The 21397-nt window shown below is 45.7% G+C and overlaps 1 protein-coding gene across 1 annotated transcript in view; it reads left to right on the plus strand.

Annotated features, from left to right (window-relative positions):
- cpne2 (copine II) overlaps window positions 1-21397 on the plus strand; it is a 276356-nt gene that overhangs the window by 63389 nt on the left and 191570 nt on the right. The window contains exon 7 of the mRNA XM_041191951.1: window positions 20685-20774. Coding sequence (XP_041047885.1) covers window positions 20685-20774 — 90 coding nt within the window. The remainder of the gene's footprint in view (window positions 1-20684; window positions 20775-21397) is intronic.

Here is a 21397-nt window from a genome sequence, read left to right on the forward strand (position 1 = left end):
ACTGCATACCCTCCACAAATCTAGCAGCTATGAGGGCCTCCAGAGCGCGCATGCCATGTCTGGCCAGTGCAATAACCTTGTCGCCTTCATTGTCACTTTGAGGACCTCCTCACCCTCATCGCTGTCAACATCCTCATTGGAGGAGGAGTGCAGCTCCTCCATCTCGTCCTCAACCAGCTCTTCTCCCTGTTGCAGCGCCAGGTTATAAAGGGTGCAGCAGATGACGACAGTGCATGATACCTTCTGTGGACTGTATTGCAGGGCTCCACCATATCGGCCCAGGCACCAGAACCTCATTTTCAGCACCCTGATGGTTTGCTCCAACAAGGTGCGAGTTGCAGCATGATTCTCATTAAAGCTTCACTCGGCCGCAGTCTGGGGGCCACCGCAAGGATGTCATCAGTCACATCCTCTGAGGATGGCCCTTGTCCCCGAGGAGCCAACACTGCAGCCTCTGTGGACCCTGGAAGACATCAAGGATCTGAGACCTGCTACGGATGTAGGAGTTATGGACATTCCCTGGGAACCATATGTAGACCTGCAGGTTACATTTGTGGCGGTCGCACACCAGCTGGACTTTGAGAGTGGGAACCCTTGCGTTGACATAGTTGGCTGCTAATTGCCATGGAGATCTGAGAATCACGTGAGTGCAGTCGATAGCACCCTGGACCTGTGGGAAACCCGAAATCTGGGCAAATCCCAGCAATCCTTCAAACGGGCTTCCCTGGTCCCAGGCAAAAATTACAAAGTTGTGTACTTTCATAATGACAGCATCTGTGATCTCATAGATACATTTGTGGGTGGAGGCTTATGATATCCCACAGAGGTCACCAGTGGCACTGTGAAAGAAGCCACTATTATAAAAATTGAGCACCGCAACCACTTTCATGGCTACTGGCAGTGGATGCCCTCCATGTCCCCATGGCGCCAAATCCTGCAGTAGCTGGCAGATGTGACCGACCAATTCCCTAGACATGCACAGTCTTCGGCGACACTGGCTCTGGGACATCTGCAGGAATGAAAGGCGGTGTCTATAGACCCTGGGTCTAACTAGGTGCCCACCAATGATGGCTCACTGTCACTCTTCAGCAGCGTGTGTAGGAGTCCCAGTTGTCCTTTCTTCCTGAGGATGCTGCTCCTCCCTCTGCCCAGACAGGCCCCTCTGTCGCTCTGTTCACCTTCATCTCTGCTGTCTATACGCCATGAGACATACAGCTAGGTCACCAGGCTCCATGCTCCTGATATACTCCTCTTGCAGGATGACAGAGAGATGAATGGGTTAGCTTGGGTGTACTAAGAACCTCTGTTGGTTAAGTTTTAAGGCCCCTTAACCCATCCCAGAGAGTACTGGCCACCACTTGCCTAGTCAGAGTTTAGCACGCTGCATAGCTGCCCAAAACCTCACCCACCTCTGCCCCACTCCACCCGACTGATTGGCGACAGCTTTGCCCACTGGACTGCATGCTGTGCTCTTAGCTCAAGCACAGACATTTTCCTAACCCGCACTGTGAGGCTGCACTGTTAGCTTGAACCATGGGGAAACTGGTCCAAACCTGAATGATGACATTGCAAGTGGCTGTGAGCACTTCCAGCTTTAGCAAGGAGATTGTACAATGTGTGAAATCATCCAACTGTTCTGCAGTCCACTAAAACGCTCATTAGTTTGCAGTCTGTGCCCGAGGGGTGAAAAGTTCAGGAGCACTTGGTGACACTTCCATGCCTCTGCATCGCTTGAGTGGGCAGATAATCTTGAGGCTCGACTCCAAGCATGTCAGTGTGGCTGTGTCTGAACTGTCTCAGGTGCAGAGGAATGGTCACTTTATACAAGATTTCCCTAATGCATGGCCGCCTCCCTGCCCCCATCCCACACATGCTTGTGCACTACCTTCAACCGCAGTGCAACCCTTATTGCCCCCTCAAACTCATTTCGACTGCAGTGCAGCCCTTGTTGCGCAGCCTCCCAAGTGCACGCCTTATATATGCGGTTGTGAAACACGTCTGACTGATTGCTCAGATGATTCAATGTGGGGGATGATTCCGGTGACCTGGGCTTATGCTGATATGCAGATGTATTACAATGAGGTTCCCGACATCCGACAGTGGGAAATGCAGCCCGCCATTGACAGGCGAAACGGACAATGGCAAACAGGTTTCATGGCGTCGTGAAACTGATTTTTGGCCATTTCGCTATATTCTCCACTCAAGCCACCAAACATGCTGACGCCAACAGGCACAGAAAATTCCGCCCATAGACTTCCTGATGGGGGTGAACACTCAGTACAGCAGTTTGTTACTAACCCACTGAAGTAACTCAACTAAATTCCTAGAGACCACAGGGGGATTTAAATATAACAATTTGGACAATAGAAATGAAGCTATCAGTGAAACAGATTCCACCAGAAGAGCCATCTGAAGCGCAAGCATGATGTCACCACTAAACATATCTTCTCCTCAGCCTCCTGTCAGCATTCCGTAGGGACAGTTCCCTCCGGGACACCCTGGTCCACTCCTCCATCACCCGCAAACCTCATCTCCCTCCCATGGCACCTTCCCATGCAATTGCAAAAGGTGCAACACCTGCCCCTTTCCTCCTCTCTCCTCACCACCCGAGGGCCCAAATACTCCTTTCAGGTGAAGCAGTGCACTTCACTTTCACCTGCTCCAATTTGGCCTACAGTATTCGCTGCTCCCAATGCAGTCTCCTCTACACTGGGGAGGCCAAATGCAGATTGGGTGACTGCTTTGCGGGCACCTTTGGTCTGTCCACAAGCATGACCCAGACCTCCCTGTTACTTGCCATTTCAACACCCCATCCTGCTCTCATGCCCACATGTCCATCCTTAGCCTGCTGCAATGTTCCAGTGAAGCCCAACGAAGCTGGAGGAACAGCACCTCATCTTCCGAGTAGGCACTTTACAGCCTTCCGAACTTAACATTGAGTTCAACAACTTCAGACCATGAACTCTCTCCTCCAACTTCACCCCCTTTTCTTTAAAAAGAAAATAAATTTAAAAAAAGGATTTATTTATTTTACTTTATTTTTTATTTACTTATTTTTAAATTTATCTTTATTTTTATTCATTTTTTATCCCTTCTTACCCCAACCACATCGCCCTCCCCACCACCCCCAACTTGTTCAGTTTGTTCTTTCAGAGTTCTGACCCTTGTTCTGCCCTTAACACATTCTGCTTTCTCACCTTTATGCCACTATCAGCACCTTCTTTAATCTTCACAACTACCATTAATACTCCCTTTGTCTTGTGTCCATGACATCTTTGTCAATCCCTCCTTATCTCTCACCTTCTATTCTGTTTTACCTATTGCACCCCCCTCCAACAGTATAAATTCCATCACATTTCTACTTCTCTTTAGCTCTGAAGAAGAGTCATATGGACTCGAAACGTTAACTCTGTTTCTCTCTCCACAGATGTTGTCAGACCTGCTGAATTTTTCCAGCATTTCCTGTTTTTATTTCCCATTTCCAGCATCCGCAGTATTTTGCTTTTTTCTTAAACATAGATACATCTGCTCACTATGGTGGAAGCACCTGTGGGACATATTCCAGTCAGAACGAGACCTATTTGGTCCCCACCTGGAGCTGGAGAAATATTGGCCTTGCTCTGGGAAGCTCACTCAATATAAATCGTTCCAGCTATTTCTCTACCCACCATGAAAGTCAGTCACTCTGACCAACATGATCACTAGAAGGCAAGGACATCCTGTCACATGGTCTGACTAAGCACCAGAAACAAAAACTAGCCAAGTTGCCTAAATCCTTTGCCCACTATATTTCTAGCACAAGCCTCATCATTGAAAAGAATTTGGATGTATCTATGTACTCCTCCTACAAGCATTGTGCAATCAAAATGCACAATAGGTCCATAAAATATACGTATACATGAGCACTTTTGAGAGTTCAGTTTAAAAAAATTAATTTTCACAGTTTTGATAGCAAATATGCATGAGCGTTTTTTTTATAACATGAACATTTAAAGCTTCAAGTTTTTAGTTGGCTGAAAAAAACTACAGTGTGTAAAACTCCTCCTCCTCCCTCAAGGTCTCCATCCCTCTCCTGAAGATGGTGGTTCTTGTAGGGACTAGCTATTTCCTACCTCATGTGAGCCTAGACGGTGAATCTCAGTAACCTAGTCTGGGAATATGTCAGAGTTGAACCTGATCACGAAGCTACCTGATGTACACATTTTCCAGAAGGGCTTATTAGATAATAATCAGGAAATTCCACCGGAATTGGGAAATTACACCATTGGTTACCTGCATTCCCTTCGCCATTTTGCCAATGTCTATTTGCATCTAAATTTCCTGCCAATCCAATACCAAAATAAAAATCAGCATCAACCGTCAGGGCTGAGGAAAGGGCGGATCACACACCATGGCCCAGATTTTTACCATGACAGAGATGGTGAAAATCCCAGAGATGGCCGAAATTTTTAAGTCCCACCCCCAAAGCTGGCATTCCTCACCTTTGCAGTGGCGAGACTGGAGTCAGGCCAGGGTTTGTGCAGGCATGATTTGCAGAGACAGCTGATTTAAATCGGCAGCTGCGTCCACTGACTTCCAATTTTGGCACCCCCTGCTGCGTAAATCCCAAAGTGTGCAGAGCAGACCAGCTCAGAGGAGGTCTGTTTTCTGTGTGTTTGCTTTGGAGAGCCAGCTTACCTCTTGGAGAGGTGAGGTACCCCTGTAAAGTTATACTGAAGTTTTCATTTAGTGCCCCAGAAGTGCCAGGAACTTAACACCCACTGTCCTTTCGAGACCCAGGAGGGTGGAAGTGCTGATCTCGAAGGGCAAGTTTTCATTGCCCCCACTGAATCTTGCACCCAGATACAAGCGTTGGGGGATTTCTCAATTACACTTCTTGGGGTCTATTAATTTGCTGAGGGCTTCCTGTCGAATTAGTGTGGCCTAGAGAAAACAAGAGAAAGCCACAAGACCCTGGCTGGAGGCGAAGACACAGTTGATTTTATTATCGTTGCAACGAGAGATGTGGACTACACCAGAGTCACATCTAACGAATACAAGCATGTATCCAGTTTTTATAGTAAGACAGGTTCATTCATTGCTATGGCTAATAATACAGCAGAGATTGTAAACAATACGCAGAGATTGCTTCCCTTTTCATGTTAACGATTGTACACCGTCAAGTTCATGCTACAATGCAGCTGGAGGTAAACTCTGATAAGTATTGATAGCCTGTTAACGATTGGAGGTGAGCTCCAATGAATATTGATAGTCTGCTATTGTCTACTTACAGACATCCATCTCTCTTTAACTGCCCTCCCGTAACAAGGTTATGGGTGTTCACAATGCCCAGGTGATTCCGATTATTTTAAACACACAAAATGCACTACAACCCACGTTAGCGTCTGTCCCTATCTTACACAGATTTACATTATCAACTAGCTCAGCATTTTGTTCTCGACTGACCCAGGTTGGCTCATGAGCAGCAGGGGTCTGAGCACCGGCACGAAGGAGTTGTCCCTACATACCTTTTCGTCAAGCTAATGTGGGGGGACCACCACACAGCCAAGGAACCATGTTCTCTGACTGAAAATTCCCCACAACACAAGGAAGAAATTAGTGCTTCAGAAGTGTGCATAGCGCTTTGTTCAAAGAAGCACAGACGGTGGGCAGGGCACCCTCTCACATAGAGGCAGTAGAAACCAGTTAAAGAGAGCACCCGGTGCCCAGAGGGAAGGCCGAAGGTCATGAAGAAGAGGTAGCGGCTTGAGCACCAGGAAGGAGGAGGAGAGGTAGGACAACCAGGTTCTACCCTGTGGGAACATGTGCAGATTGAGGACATCATACCTCAACATGATGGAAAACCAATGTCGAAGGAGACTCAGGTTGAACCGTGATGTTGTGACAGACATTTGTCACCTGGTGCTATAGCAATTGGATCTACAATCTATCGATCCCCATTCTAATGTAGTTCCGCTATTTAAGAAGGGTTGTAGAGAGAAACCAGGGAACTACAGGCCAGTGAGTCTCACGTCAGTGGTAGGGAAACTATTGGAGAAAATTCTGAAGGAGAGAATCTATCTTCATTTGGAGACACAAGGTTTGATCAGGAATAGTCAGCATGGCTTTGTCAGAGGGAGGTCATGTCTAACAAATTTGATTGAATTTTTTGAGGAGGTGACCAGGTGTGTAGATGAAGGTAGTGCAGTTGATGTAGTTATATGGATTTCAGCAAAGCCTTTGACAAGGTCCCACATGGGAGACTTATAAAGAAGGCAAATGCACATGGGATACAGGGTAATTTGATGAGGTGGATTCAAAATTGGCTTAGTTGTAGGAGACAGAGGGTGATGACAGAAGGATGCTTTAGTGACTGGAAGCCAGTGGCATACCACAGGGATCTGTGCTGGGTCCCTTATTATTTGTCATTTATATAAACGACATAGATGACTATGTGTGGGGGGGCGGGTGGAGGATTAGTAAGTTTGCGGATGACACAAAGATTGGCCGGGTGGTTGACAGTGAGGTTAAGTGTCTTGGGCTACAGGAAAATATAGACGAGATGGTCAAATGGGCAGATAAGTGGCAGATGTAATTTAACCTTGAAAAGTGTGAGGTGATACAATTTGGAAGGAGTAATTTGACAAGGAAGTATTCAATGAACAGCATGACACTAGGATGTTCTGAGGAACAAAGGGACCTTGGCGTATGCATCCATAGATTTCTGAAGGCGAAGGGGCACGTTAGTTGGGTGGTGAAAAGAGCATTTAGGACATTTGCCTTTATCAATTGAGGCATAGATTACAAAAGTAGAGAGGTCATGTTGGAGTTGTATAGAGCCTTGGTGAGGCCACAGCTGGAGTACTGTGTGCAGTTCTGGTCACCACATTATAGGAAGGATGTGATTGCACTGGAGGGGGTACAGAGGAGATTCACCAGGATGTTGCCTGGGATGAAACATTTAAGTCATGAAGAGAGGTTGGATAGACTTGGGTTGTTTTCATTGGAGCAGAGAAGACTGAAGGGCAACCTGATTGAGGTGTACAAGATTATGAGGGGCATTGTCAGGGTGGATATGGAGCAGCTGTTCCCCTTAGTTGAAGGTTCAGTCACGAGGGGACATAACCTCAAGGTGAGGAGCAGGATGTTTAGGGGGGATGTGAGGAAAAACTTTTTTACCCAGAGGGTGGTGACGGTCTGGAATGCGCTGCCTGGGAGGGTGGTGGAGGCTGCCTCACATCCTTTAAAAAGTACCTGGATGAGCACTTGGCACGTCATAACATTCAAGGCTATGGGCCAAGTGCTGGTAAATGGGATTAGGTAGGTAGGTTAGGTGTTTCTCATGTCGGTGCAGACTCAATGAGTCAAAGGGCCTCTTCTGTGCTCTGTGATTCTGTGATTCTCTGTTAGTGGCTGTGAAGGTAACCGCCACACTGAACTCCTATGCCTCAGGCTTTTTCCAGGCATCAGCAGGGGACCTGGCTGGTATATCCCAGTCAGCAACACACAGATGCATTAAGGAAGTGATTTTGTTTGCTCATGTAAGGGAGTATATTAGTTTCCCCATGGATTTTTGAGTATCAGACTCAGGGAGCCGCAGCCTTTGCCCAAATTGCAGGCTTCCCTCAGGTGACTTTATTCATGTTGCAATCAAGGCCCCAGCTCAGCATGCAATACCTTCGAGAACTGCAAGTTGTTTCACTCCATCAATGTGCAGCTGGTTTGTGACCACAATAAAGCGTTTATTCAAGTATGTGCAAGCTTCCTGGGCAGTTGCCATGACTCCTTCATACTAAGAATTTGCAGCTCTCCAATCTGTTTCATCCACCCAGCCAGATGTGGTGATGGCTCCTAGAGGACAAGGTCTATCCCCTAAGAACTTGGCTAATGACCCCCTTTAGGCACCCACAATCTGAGGCAGAGCAAAACTGCAGTAGCAGCTATGTCATCACCAGGAGCACCATTGGCAGACCGTTGTCATTTCAAAGATGAGATTCTGATGCTCAGTCGCTTGGGTGGAGTTCCCCAATATTCCCACCAAGGATTTCAAGAATAGTTGTTGTATGCTGCAGCCTGCACAACATTGCGCAGTGGAAGGGTCTCCAACTTGATGAGGATGAGGCCATGGGCAGAGCCCCAACCCATGAGGAGGAAGAAATGAGGAAAATGGAAGAGGAAGAGGAGGGAGCCTGTGTACATTAAGGCCAGTCAGAAAAAGATGAGGATGATGAACTCGCTAATGGCAGAGTGGCCAGGAGGCAAGGACATGCATCTAGAGCATTCTGTATAAGAGGGGGTCCTTGCCAAACAGGTCCTAGTCCAGAATAGATTTTCATAAGCTCCTCCAAAGTAACAAATGTCATTAGACAGTCCCTGGTGACCTACTTCCACATAAAGATCCTTGTACCTTGACACCAAAGTCTCTCAAAGGACTGACCAAACCTCACAAGGGAGTGAAGCAACATCAATGAGTTAGATTCGATGCCCTTGCCATCATGGTTGTAAACATCTTTCAAACACACATGGTAATAAGTCCCTTACATGAATTCCATTAGCTGTGAATGGTGCACCCATGCCGCCAAATGGACCATCATCGAGCCGTGCCCGCAATGCAGCTAATGACACAAATGAAGCCATAAAACCCTATACATTGTTTGATTCTCTGTCAGTGGCTGTGAAGGTAATTGACACACTGAACTCCTATGCCTCAGGCTTTTTCCAGGCATCAGCAGGGACCTGGCTGGTATATCCCAGTCAGCAACTCCCTATTCTGGAAGTAATTTGGGAGACACAGCAAATATTCATCCCTAGGAAGAAGAAGCATTCTAAAGGGACGACAAGGCAACCATGGCTGACAAGGGAAGTCAGGGACAGCATAAAAGCTAAAGAGAAAGCATACAATGTGGCGAAGAGCAGTGGGAAACCAGGGGATTGGGAAGCCTACAAAGACCAACAGAGGACAACTAAAAAAGAAATAAGGAGGGAGAAGATTAAATATGAGGGTAAACTAGCCAGTAATATAAAAGAAAATTGCAAGAGTTTTTTTTAGATATATAAAGGGTAAGAGAGAGGCAAAAGTGGACATTGGGCCGCTGGAAAATTATGCTGGAGAAGTAGCAGTGGGGAACAAAGAAATGGCAGAGGAACTGAATAGGTACTTTGTATCAGTCTCCACAGTGGAAGACATGAGTGACATCCCCAAAGTTCAAGAGAGTCGGGGGGCAGAGGTGAGTATGGTGGCCATTACCAAGGAGAAGGTGCTAGGAAAACTGAAAGGTCTGAAGGTGGATAAATCACCTGGACCAGATGGATTACACCCCAGAGTTCTGAAGGAGATAGCTGAAGAGATAGTGGAGGCATTAGAGGTGATCTTTCAGGAATCACTGGAGTCAGGGAGGGTCCCAGAGGGCTGGGAAATTGCTAATGTAACCCCCCTGTTTAAGAAGGGAGTGAGGCAAAAGACGGGAAATTACAGGCCGATTAGCCTGACCTCGGTCGTTGGTAAGATTTTAGAATCCATTATTAAGGATGAGATTTCAGAATACTTGGAAATGCATGGTAAAATTGGGCAAAGTCAGCATGGTTTCATCAAGGGGAGGTCATGCCTGACAAATCTGTTAGAATTCTTTGAGGAGGCAACGAGTAGGTTAGACAAAGGAGAGCCAATGGACATTATCTACTTGGACTTCCAGAAGGCCTTTGACAAGGTGCCATACAGGAGGCTGCTCAGTAAGATAAGAGCCCATGGTGTTAGAGGCAAGGTACTAGCATGGATAGAATGTTGGTTGTCTGGCAGGAGGCAGAGAGTGGGGATAAGGGGGTCCTTCTCAGGATGGCAGCCAGTGACTAGTGAAGTTCCGCAGGGGTCAGTGTTGGGACCACAACTTTTCACTGTATACATTAATGATCTAGATGAAGGAACTAAGTTTGCAGATGATACAAAGATAGGTGGAGGGACAGGTAGTATTGAGGAGGCAGGGAGGCTGCAGAAGGATTTGGACAGGTTAGGAGAATGGGCAAAGACGTGACAGGTGGAATACGACATGGGGAAGTGTGAGGTCATGTAGGAAGAATAGAGGCATAGACTATTTTCTAAATGGGGAGAAAATTCAGAAATCTGGAGTGCAAAGGGACTTGGGAGACCTAGTCCAGGATTCTCTTAAGGTTAACTTGCAGGTTGAGTTGGTAGTTAGGAAGGCAAATGCAATGTTGGCATTTATTTCGAGAGGACTAGAATATAAGAGCAGGGATGTGCTGCTGAGGCTTTATAAGGTTCTGGTCAGACCACATTTAGAATATTGTGAGCAATTTTGGGCCTCATATTTCAGGAAGGATGTGCTGGCCCTGGAGAGGGTCCAGAGGAGGTTCACAAGAATGATCCCAGGAATGAAAGGCTTAACATATGAGGAACGTTTGAGGACTCTGGGTCTAGACTCGATGGAGTTTAGAAGGATGAGGGGGGATCTGATTGAAACTTACAGAATACTGAAAGGCCTGGACAGAGTGGACGTGGGGAAGGTTTCCATTAGTAGGAGAGACTAAGACCTGAGGGCACAGCTTCAGAGTAAAGGGAAGACCTTTTAGAACAGAGATGAGGAGAAACTTCTTTAGCCAGAGAGTGGTGAATCTATGGAATTCTTTGCCACAGAAGGCTGTGGAGGCCAGGTCATTGAGTGTATTTAAGACCGAGATAGATAGGTTCTTGATTGGTAAGGGGATGAAAGCTTACAGGGAGAAGGCGGGAGAATGGGGTTGAGAAACTTATCAGCCATGATTGAATGGCGGAGCAGACTTGAAGGGCTGAATGGTTTAATTTCTGCTCCTATGTCTTATGGTCTTAAGATATCTACTCATAATTGAACTGGTCCTCTAGGGTCTGGAACAATACAGAGATTGATTTAAAAAATATGGTAATATTAAGGTTAGCATCTGGAATGCACTAACTGTGGTGGAGGCAAATTCTATCATGGCATTCAAAAGTGAATTGGATTATTTGTTAAAAATGAAAAAAATTACAGGGCTATGGGGAAAAAGGCAAGGCGAGTAGTACTAGATAATTAACTCTTGTAGAGAGCCAACACAGAAATGACAGGCTAAATGAGCTTCCTTCTATGCTGTAGCCATTCTATGATTTATCTTTGTTTGCCTTCCCACTGCACTTAAGAGTGTCATAAGCATTTGTTCTAAGTTCTTTGCTGCCAGCACCGTCAATATTGCTAATCCCCAACTGGAATGCCTTTATTGGGGAGTTTGTAAGAAAAGGAGGACCAATAGAGGGGTGCCAAGTTATACAAGAGGTGGTCTGTGCCTATCAACCAGCACCCACTGCCACCTCCCAACACTCCGCCTCACCCTCCCCCCAACCCCGGCCACCTTGCCCCCCACCCCACCGCCACCTCCACCCCCCCCCCCCCCCTTCAACATCTGCAGGCAGAATTGAATACATCTTACTCTGGCAGGCCATTAGTGCAGGTAGTGGCCCTATTCACCAAAGGAAACTGGGAATGTGGATCCAATGGCACCACTAATATGTTACTGTTCGAATAACAATAATGTTGCATGCTCCCTCAGAAGTATCCTGTGTCAATAGATAGATAGGTTCTTGATTGGTATGGGGATCAAAGGTTATGGGGAGAAGGCAGAATGGCAGAGCAGACTCGATGGGCTGAATGACCTAATTTCTGCTCCTATGTCTTATGATCTTATATCTTACACACTGACATGAGTGTATGCTGCATCGTTCATGCAGATATGGCATCTTGCACATGATGATTAGAAAACTGTGCAATTACAGATCATCGAAATAACTTTTGCTACATCCATGCCGGTCAGTGGTCCTGGTTAAACTGGGTGCCGCATGCATCAGTCCTGGCTTATATTTACCTTAGCAAACCGCACAAACCACATCCTGTGATACTGGAAATGACAATGCAGCTACTATAGTGGCGATAGCAGATGACCTATATTAACCAAACAATACATGGCCCACACCAAGGCCAAAGTACAATCCTACAGTGTGGATGAATGTCTAGTACTGGGCATTCATGCTTCAGATGCACTTGCTGATCAGCATCTGATCATGGAATAGGGTCATTAAGCTTCCATTAAAGGTACACTTAAATGGAAAGTGAAAGATACAAAGAGCATCTTAGTGGCCGAGTCTTTGACCTCTGGACTCTTATGTGATGTAACAGAGAATGAAGAACCTTTCATATGCCTCACCAATCAGGCCACATCATTGTTCCTGGTGAGATGCAACTGAGGATGCTGCCTCCAATATTACTGATAAGAAGCTAACTCACATTTTTGTCATTCCTTTTGACTTCTCTATTGTACACACACAAATAGAGCATATAGTAGTGAAAAGAAATATGTTGAACAAGTGCTCAAACATAATATATACAATATGAATACATTATCCACGGTGAACCCATTAGTGGTCTAGGTGAGATAGCACCCTGCACTCGCACACACTCCTGTGAAGTGCCTCCCTGTGTTGCCTCTGAGGAAGTGAAGGCAGGCTGCTCACTGATCTATCTAAAGGGCAATGAGGAGTGTGGTAGCTGGCCTCATTGTACAGTCACCTGTTGGGGACCTCCCTCAGATTGCAGCTTCTGCATCTCTGCTTAGGCAGCCACTAGCACATGTGGAGCAAATGAGGGCTGTGGCAGAGGGGCCAGGTAGGAGGTGGAGGATGAGGGTGCTGAGGAGCTCAAGACACCTTCACCCTCCTCGATTACCTCCACAGCCCTGGGCTGACATTCAAGTGGGGTTGATGGGGCTGGCTGCTGGTGTGCAGCAGTCATCCATTTCAGCAACTGCTGGACCAATAGTGTGAGTGCTCTCTTAAGGGTACGCAGCCTCTCATGTATTCCATGGATGCCAGTGCTCATATTTTGAATGGATTGCTCCAGGCTATTGAGTGAGGCTTGCACCCTTTCCTGGCTGAGACCCTGTTCATGCTCCCACTTCGAGTGTTGCTGCATGTGTCTCTTTATGAGATTGGCCATTCTCTCATGGTCAGAACTCATGCAGTTGAGGCCCAACAATAATATGGAGCTCATGATGGCGATAGACTCCTCCATTCGCAGCCCAAGTGCCACCACTGCCTCAGGGAACTCTGCCAGATGCCCACACATCTGCTCCTGATTGGACAAATGGTGTGCCCAAAAGCTGACTCCTGAGGCTCCACGATCCTGCCCACTGGAGCACCATCGTGACTTTCCACCCTTCTCCAAAGGGGAATGTGCACAGATGCCTCTGACTCTGGTACTTCCTCCTGCACTCCAGTGTGGTGACTTTCACCCTGTGCCACTGATCCCAAATACGTTTTACATTGTCTGATGTGCCTGTATCTGACTTGGCAGGGTGTGCGCTATTATGATATGATTCTGCATCTTCGGACATCTCTTCCTGCTCTTCACGGACAAAGGATGAAATGGAGCCAGAGGATGGTGTGTAGGGTGGGGTAGGGGTGCTGGGGGCAGGGTGGGAGGGCCAGCAGAGCTGGGACCTGTATGAAACACAAAATTACATATTTAGGAATAACCCTTCTCATAATGAAAGCATTTGCTGATGCACGGCATTGCCTTAACCATGCTCACACTGCCCACATGACTCAACCCCATCATTGCACTCCCTCCCATGCCAACATCCCATTGTGCTCATCCACCTCCACCATTACCACCATGCGCCAAGGCAAGTTCAACACCTCCTTTATCAGCTGGCACTGGAGATTCACCATCACCAACAGCCAGCAGCTCTGGCACCCTGGCAACACACAGGGCCATTTGCTCCACAGTGTACATGGTCCTCAGGTGGGGTCTCCCACTCCCAGTGGGAATGGGCCATCTCTTGTGCTGTCTGTCCTTAAGTTCTGCAAACACAACATGACTTTATGTCACCGTCATATATAGCGGATGCAGAGATATTGCTCTTCACTGCATCTGTGCATCATGCTGCCTATTCACATCAGTTTTGTATGCAGCTAAATGAACTGCTTACACATCCCTCTGCTTCAGCATTGAGGATTGTATGTGCCATGTCTCACATTTTATCTGCAGCATGCATATGTGACCCTTCCCTTGGATCTCTGTGTCTATGAGCCAAACTATTCACCTTGCCAGAATGCAAAAAGCCACTGAACCTTTTGCGGCACTAGCTCCACAGTCTTCTGTGGTAGCCGGTGGCACTCACCACTGCCCCAGTCTGCACCATGCCTTCTTGCTTGTAGCAGGCAGTTTTCAATGGCCAGTTGGATAAATGATGTCCCTTCTCCTTTGCACCTTGTCCTCCAAGATCTCCAGGTCCCGTTTGGAAAAACATGGGGCAGCTGGCCCCATCCCATGCCCCTGGTCTATGTGACCTTCTATGAATTAATAAATAAATTAATTAAAATGTACGGTGAGAAGGGTCATGAGCAACTCAAAATACATTGCTCTAATTCATTTCTGTGTGTTTACAGGCACTAACCATTTGCATCATCTCATCTATGAATACTCATAACGGTGTGGTCGAGAGAATGGCTCCACACATATGCTTGGTGCCTTGAATGTTGCAGCTGTCACTCCAAGGTGACATATTGTGCTCAAGGACAACCGACAGCCCTACTGGCTTACTCCATCTTATTCAGACTGTTAAGCCATTACACTGTGCAAATGTGAGGGATCTAGTCAAGGGTCCACAGTGTGGGCAAATCCAGAGAGACAAGTGGCAATAGGGCAAGTGGATGGGATAATGAGCATGGCAATGTTGTTCATTCATCCACTGAGTCTAGCCAGCTTACTAAATCAATGTATGTTATCTGCACCAAGCAGTGGTGACAAGGCAATGCCACTGGCATGGCTGTGTCTTGAGAATCCACTCAGTGGTTTAGTTCAGCACACTTTAGGAAGCATCAGTGACAATTCTCCCATAGGGAAAGCGCCTGATGGGCCATCCATTCATCGATAATCTAACAGTTGAACAACATTTACAGCTTTGACGCTCACCTGACCACTCCACAACCTTTCCTCCAAAGCTTTAGATGTGCTGCGTTCACCAGGACTGATAACTCCGAGGGGCTGCTTTTTACATGCAACCGATTCACCCAACCTGCACTAGGCCTGCCTCTAAACACTCTCCACTTCTAGGGTTGGCTGTCTCAACTCCTTAAGCCACATGCCCCCCAACCTGCAGGTGGACATTTCTAAAGGTCAGGTTGCAGAGCCAGGAAATCTCCCACCTCGGTGGACCCGACCCGGTTTTCCTTCTTTAAGGAAGGAAATTAATTAAAAGTTCAAGCCACCTATAACCATCACCCATTCACATTGGACACATCATGTTTAAAAAACATGGGAGCTTTTCGATTTTTAATGTGACTTACACTGATTGCAGGAAAATACATTCAAAGAAATAGAAAATATAGAGCAAAATTGCTTAAATATTGCCAGAAAGCACCAGGAAACTTCTTTACTTTCCTCCCTAAAATTCAGGGTGTAATTTTACACCTGTTTTGAACTAGCGCAATTGCAGGAAATGTGTGGGCATGGCTCTTTAGTCTGGTGGCAGAGCCATTATAATGAGCCGAGATGTATTCAGAGGTACAGGGATCAATAGTGGGTGTAAAAGCGTGAGGAAATTGAGATGCAGGTTGGAATTTTCCAGCCCCCTCACCCTGGCGGGATCTTCCGGTCTCACCAATGTAAATGGAGATTTCAATGGCTCGCTGGCCCCGCCTTAGGGGAGCCCGCTGCTGGGGGTGTGGGGGGAGCTGGAAAATTGCGGCCATAGTGTATCCAACTAGCATCCAACTTTCCTTGGTCTTTTACGATAGGTGTTTGCTTTGCATCCTAGTTAGAAGTGCCTCTGGGATGCATAAACACAGGAAATTTTCCCTCCACTTGCTGATTTTCCTATCGAAACCCCCTCTCTCAAGTAGGACACTGAGACTAATCATAGTGCCCACACCATAGAGGCTTGACTGAGTTCAGCTGATCCTAGACTGACCAAAATTAAGCTGAGACCTTCCTGACATTGTTCACTGGGCCATATGCTTCTTCAAATGAATTCTCCAGCTTTTACTGAGCGAGGCACTACACTAGTCATTTTGAGGCTCATCCACAGCAAACACACACAATTCTATTAACCAGGGCAAAAACAAGCATCGTGCACTGCTGCCAAATAACCTATGTTAAGAAGGCAATAATGAATGGTTGTATATTTTTAAATGTGACAATCACAAGAGTACCTGGTTAGAATTTGTGTCACGTCAGACACATACGATATCAAATGCCTTTTAAAATCACAGCTTGCATGGAAAGATTTTATTGCATATGAATCACTTCATTGTCTCCCAGCTCTGCTGTAAAGGTCAAATAAGACATTTCTAGCTTTACTGCAAATTTATTTTTATACTCATTGCTTTGCCAAATCATTTGAAGTAAATATCTAAAATCATATTTATGATGGGGAAAGATCAATAAACAGATGTTTTCTCTCTTGCTACACATCATGTCTCCCTTCCCTTCAGCCTTTAGCATATGTCTTACATTAGAGGATAAAACAGATCAACTAGGTTTTTATGGATAAAAACAAAAAAACTGCGGATGCTGGAAATCCAAAACAAAAACAGAATTACCTGGAAAAACTCAGCAGGTCTGGCAGCATCGGCGGAGAAGAAAAGAGTTGACGTTTCGAGTCCTCATGACCCTTCGACAGAACTTTTTATGGATGTTGCTAAAATTTAAATTACTGTCACTAATTTAATGTGAATCTTTAGAGGGACTGATTATCTGTGCTTTGGAAGATGATGCTGATAAATGGAAAATTGTTCCCAGTTTTGACACTCCATGTTAGTGTCATCACTATAAGGCTTTGGGTAGCAGGAGTTAGATGCAGGGTAAAGCTCCCTCCACTACTCCTACCTCAGGAGAGCAACCCTATCCATTGTGCATGTTTTAAATTTCCACCCCAGCCATTGCATTGAATGAAATTGTCCATTTTGTCTGTTCTGAATTGTGCTAGATGATCACTCACAAGACGTTGAGATGACCAAGCAATTCTCTACAAGAACCTCACAATCAGTAAGCAGAGAAAATTCTTCTCTCCCCTGTCTGGGCCTGATTCAAACCAGGATCCTTGAGTCATTATGGCACAGAAGAAGACCATTTGGCCCATCATGTTCATACAGTCCTGGAAGGCAAAAGAACATCACTGTGACACTAGAACCTGAAATCTGAAAATTACTCAATCAGGTGTTCTATTGTGAAGGTTTAGGTCCTGATAAACAGAGCCAGGTGGACAACTATACAGCTGCTTACTTGGATCCGTTTAGTGGACTCTTTGAAACTTTGGACTCCTCCATGTCCTCAATGGTAGAGGGCAGGAATGTTGCACCAAATTTCAGTCAAAGCATTTAGATGGAATATTCCACTTTGAGAGAAAAAAAAATTGGCCTAATTAGTCTTGCTGGCAAGAGAGCAAGTACTTGACCCAGGTTGACCAATTCTTTAAGCCAAGGAAAAGCTGAGAGCAAGAGGGACCTTTTTAAGAGATTTTTACTTTGAATAGTAACCAGAGAATTTATTTTTGAATCCAATTCATTTCTGTTTCCATTAAATACGTTTTCGCTGAAAAACGTACTTGTTTCACAAGACTTTTCAAGATGAGGAATGGACCATTTTCTCATGATGCCCAAGGCAATATGGGATAGAAATTTGAGTCAGGCATTAGTACAAAATGCACAACTGTTATACTCCACACCTCCTATTCAGTTCCATTGAATTCACTAGCACTGAATGTCATCCATGGTGTTTAACAGGCAGCCCATGTGTCATTGCCTGTTTAGAACTTCTGCCCAAGCCAAATTTCTATCCTCACTATGTCTGGGTGACGTACAACACAGAGCTTATCCAAGCAATGGCCAGCGTTTTTCCCCACCAACACTGCCCGCCTCGCAGCCATTTCAAGCTCCAATTGGCCGGCAGCTCTCTAGTCCCTGCCGTGACAGAAGCCGCAGTGGACAGAAATGGAAGTTCATGAAGTCCACGGTGCTTAAGTCCTGGGAACGCATGGAAATGAGAGCTTTCAGGATCTCAGTGTGGGGAGAGTAGGGAATGCCTGGGGTGGTGGGGATTGGGGTGTCAAGGGAGAGGCGGGGGAGGGAGGCCCAGTGGCCACTGGGTCTTAAGTGAGGGGGCGCCTGAAGTTAGAAGGGGGCTTTTGATAGATCCCCCACCCCAAGGTCTAACTGGATAATTTTCAGGCATCCCCCACATCCAGGAAATCATCCCGTCAGCCTAAAAATTGAGGTCACTTAAGGGTGGGTCCAAGGCCTCGCCCACCCCAACGTAAAATCACTGAGAGATTGGGATGGGTGGGAGCCCAGTGGGAAGCCCATTCATGCTATTTCATGCTCCCCCCCAACCTAAAAACCCACCGGTGGGGGAGTGTGAAATTTAAGGCAGTGTCTGAAAGACTGTTTATTCTCTGCATCAATGTGACCCTACCATTTCCAACATCTTTTGGTCTGTTCTGCTTTTGTCAGTGGAGGTGTGAGTTTGCCAAAACAGAGAATTACAGACCAGTTAGCCTAACATCAGTAGTGGGGAAAATGCTAGAGTCTATTATAAAAGACGTGGTAACAGAACACTTGGAAAGCATTAACGGGATTAGACAAAGTCAGCATGGATTTATGAAAGGGAAATCATGCTTAACTAATCAACTGGAGCTTTTTGAGGATGTAACTACTAGAATAGATAAGGGAGAACCAGTGGATGTGGTGTATTTGGATTTCAAGAAGGCTTTTGATAAGGTCCCATATAAGAAGCCAGTGAACAAAATTAAAGCACATGGGATCAGGGTAATATATTGGCATGGATTGAGAATTGATTGACAGACCGGAAACAGGGATCGGGAATAAATGGGTCTTTTTCCAGATGGCAGGTGGTGACTAGTGGTGTACCACAGGAATCAGTGCTTGGGCCCCAGTTATTCATGATATATCTCAATCATTTGGATAAGGAAGCCAAATGCAATATTTCCAAGTTTGCTGACAACACAAAAATGGGCGGGGTTATGAGGAGGATGCAAGAAGGCTTCAGGGTGATTTAGACAAGTTGTGTGTGTGTACAAACACATGGCAGATGCAGTATAACGTGGATAAATGTGAAGTTATACACTTCGGTATGAAAAACAGAAAGGCAGAGTATTATTTAAAAGGTGATAGATTGGGAAATGTGGATGTACAAAAGGATCTGGGTGTCTTTGTACACCAGCCAATGAAAGTAAACAGGCAGGTGCAGCATGCAATTAGGAAGGCAAATGATATGTTGGTCTTCATTGCAAGAGGATTTGAGTTCAGAAGTAGGGATGGCTTACTGCAGGGCCTTGGTGAGACCACACCTGGAGTATTGCGTGCAGTTTTGGTCTCCCTACCTAAGAAAGGATATACTTGCCATAGAGAGTTCAGCGAAGCACTAAGCTGGTACCAGGATGGCAGGATTGTCATATGAGGAGAGATTGGTTCAACTGGGCCTGTATTCAGAAGAGTTTAGAAGAATGATAGGGGATCTGATTGAAACATATAAAATTCTAACAGGGCTAGACAGACTAGATGCGGGGAGATTGTTTCCCCTGGTTGGGGATTTTGGAACCAGGGGCCACAGTCTCAGGATACGGGGCAGGCCATTTAGGACTGAGATGAGGAAAGATTTCTTCACTGAGAGGGTAGTCAGCCTGTGGAATTCTCTACCACAGAAGGCTCTGGAGGCCGGGTCACTAAGTATATTCAGGAAAAAAATTGATAGTTTTTTGGATATTAGGGGCATCAAAGGGTATGGAGAGAAAGCAGGAATATGGCGTTGAGATAGAGGATCAGCCATGATCATATTGAACGGCGGAGCAGGCCCAAAGGGCTGAATGGCCTACTCCTGCCCCTAGTTTCTTTGTTTACAGTTGCACTTTGTGTGCTGGCAACTGAGTTGAAAATGCTCCAAAACTGATTTATAATTGAGGTAATGTTCTGGACTGGTACCAAACCCAAACCTAACAGAGGGTCAGTTTTCTTTCTGCTGCACCACAATCTCCTTTTCCTCTTTGATAAGTACAATTTTGTTGCTGCTAACAATACAAAATCTAATCCGTTCACCAATTTCCTCTCCACCCCTCCTTCTGAAGTAGTTAGCTAGCTGCTGGTTTTACAGGTGTCAGATGCCTTACAATTTATTACCCAAGTGACCATTGTTCACGGCGATTGATTTGATGTGAGCCTTGAAGGGATGACACTGGTTGACTATTGGACTCCAGGGCCATTGCTGCCAAGCCCAATTATGTCACTCAGTATTTGCTTGCATTTATGCAATTCCAGGAGGGAATGCTGGACAAGCAATCAGAAACTGGAGCCAGGGTTGATTTTTTTTCTTTTAATCCAGTGTGCTCCAGTCCATCACCCATGCTGAAGTCAATTAACTTAGCATGGACCAAGGCTCAAGCTTTGGGCATCTGTGATACAAATGACTCTGTTGTGCCCAGGCTTAATTCAGTGAACCATCCAAGGTAACTCAGAAGATAGCTTTGAATGGGTTTTATTTTGGTTACGCGTTCTCTCATAGCAGAGCTCGGGAACTGCTGCTCTGACTGAACAGAGTCCTCAGGGAACAAGTCTAAGGGGGCCTGAAGGAATGTTGCCTGTGGTGTTGCTGACCATTTTCTCAATTGTTTTGCAGGTTATAAAGAATACTCTTGATCCTGTCTGGAAACCTTTTAGCACACCATTAGTGTCCTTGTGTAATGGAGATGTGGAAAAAACTATAAAGGTAATTTGGGTCATTAATGAATGATTTACTCTAAAGGCAACCCATGAGTTCAAGTTAAAATTGGGTGCAGTGGCACCCAAGATAAAGACACGCCAGGAGACTATACGTACAGCAGTGTTTTGATTAGATCTCTAACACACCAATCAATGCTACTTTTAGATGCCTCTATTCAGCCTGTGCGTATTCCTGTAGATCATTCCTATCCATCAATGTTCAGTCCTTTCCCAACAATGTATTCAAAGTTAAAACATTCATGACTGTATCTTTGGTTAACACTTGGGCAGAGCAGACAGCAGTTTGTCTCAGGCTAATGGATAGATATTTCTGCCTGAATAAGAGGTCGTGGTTGGAATGAAGCAGTTGGCAGAAGTGACCACATCCAGACAAACGTGTCTGATGGAGCTTTCACCTGTAGGGTTGGTTTCAGTTTTGCATCTACTTTCTGGAAACAGCATGCATTTGTAATATAAAAGAAAAAGTACTACAGATGCAGAAATCTGAAATAAAAACAGAAAATGCTGAAAATGCTCAACAAATCAGTCAGCATCTGCGGAGAGAAACATAGCCAACAGGCCAGATTTTCAAAATTGCAACTAGATTATCTTAAGCCAATTTAAATCTTA

This window comes from Carcharodon carcharias, chromosome 7 (genome assembly GCF_017639515.1).
Source record: "Carcharodon carcharias isolate sCarCar2 chromosome 7, sCarCar2.pri, whole genome shotgun sequence".
In the NCBI taxonomy this organism is placed as follows: Eukaryota; Metazoa; Chordata; class Chondrichthyes; order Lamniformes; family Lamnidae; genus Carcharodon; species Carcharodon carcharias.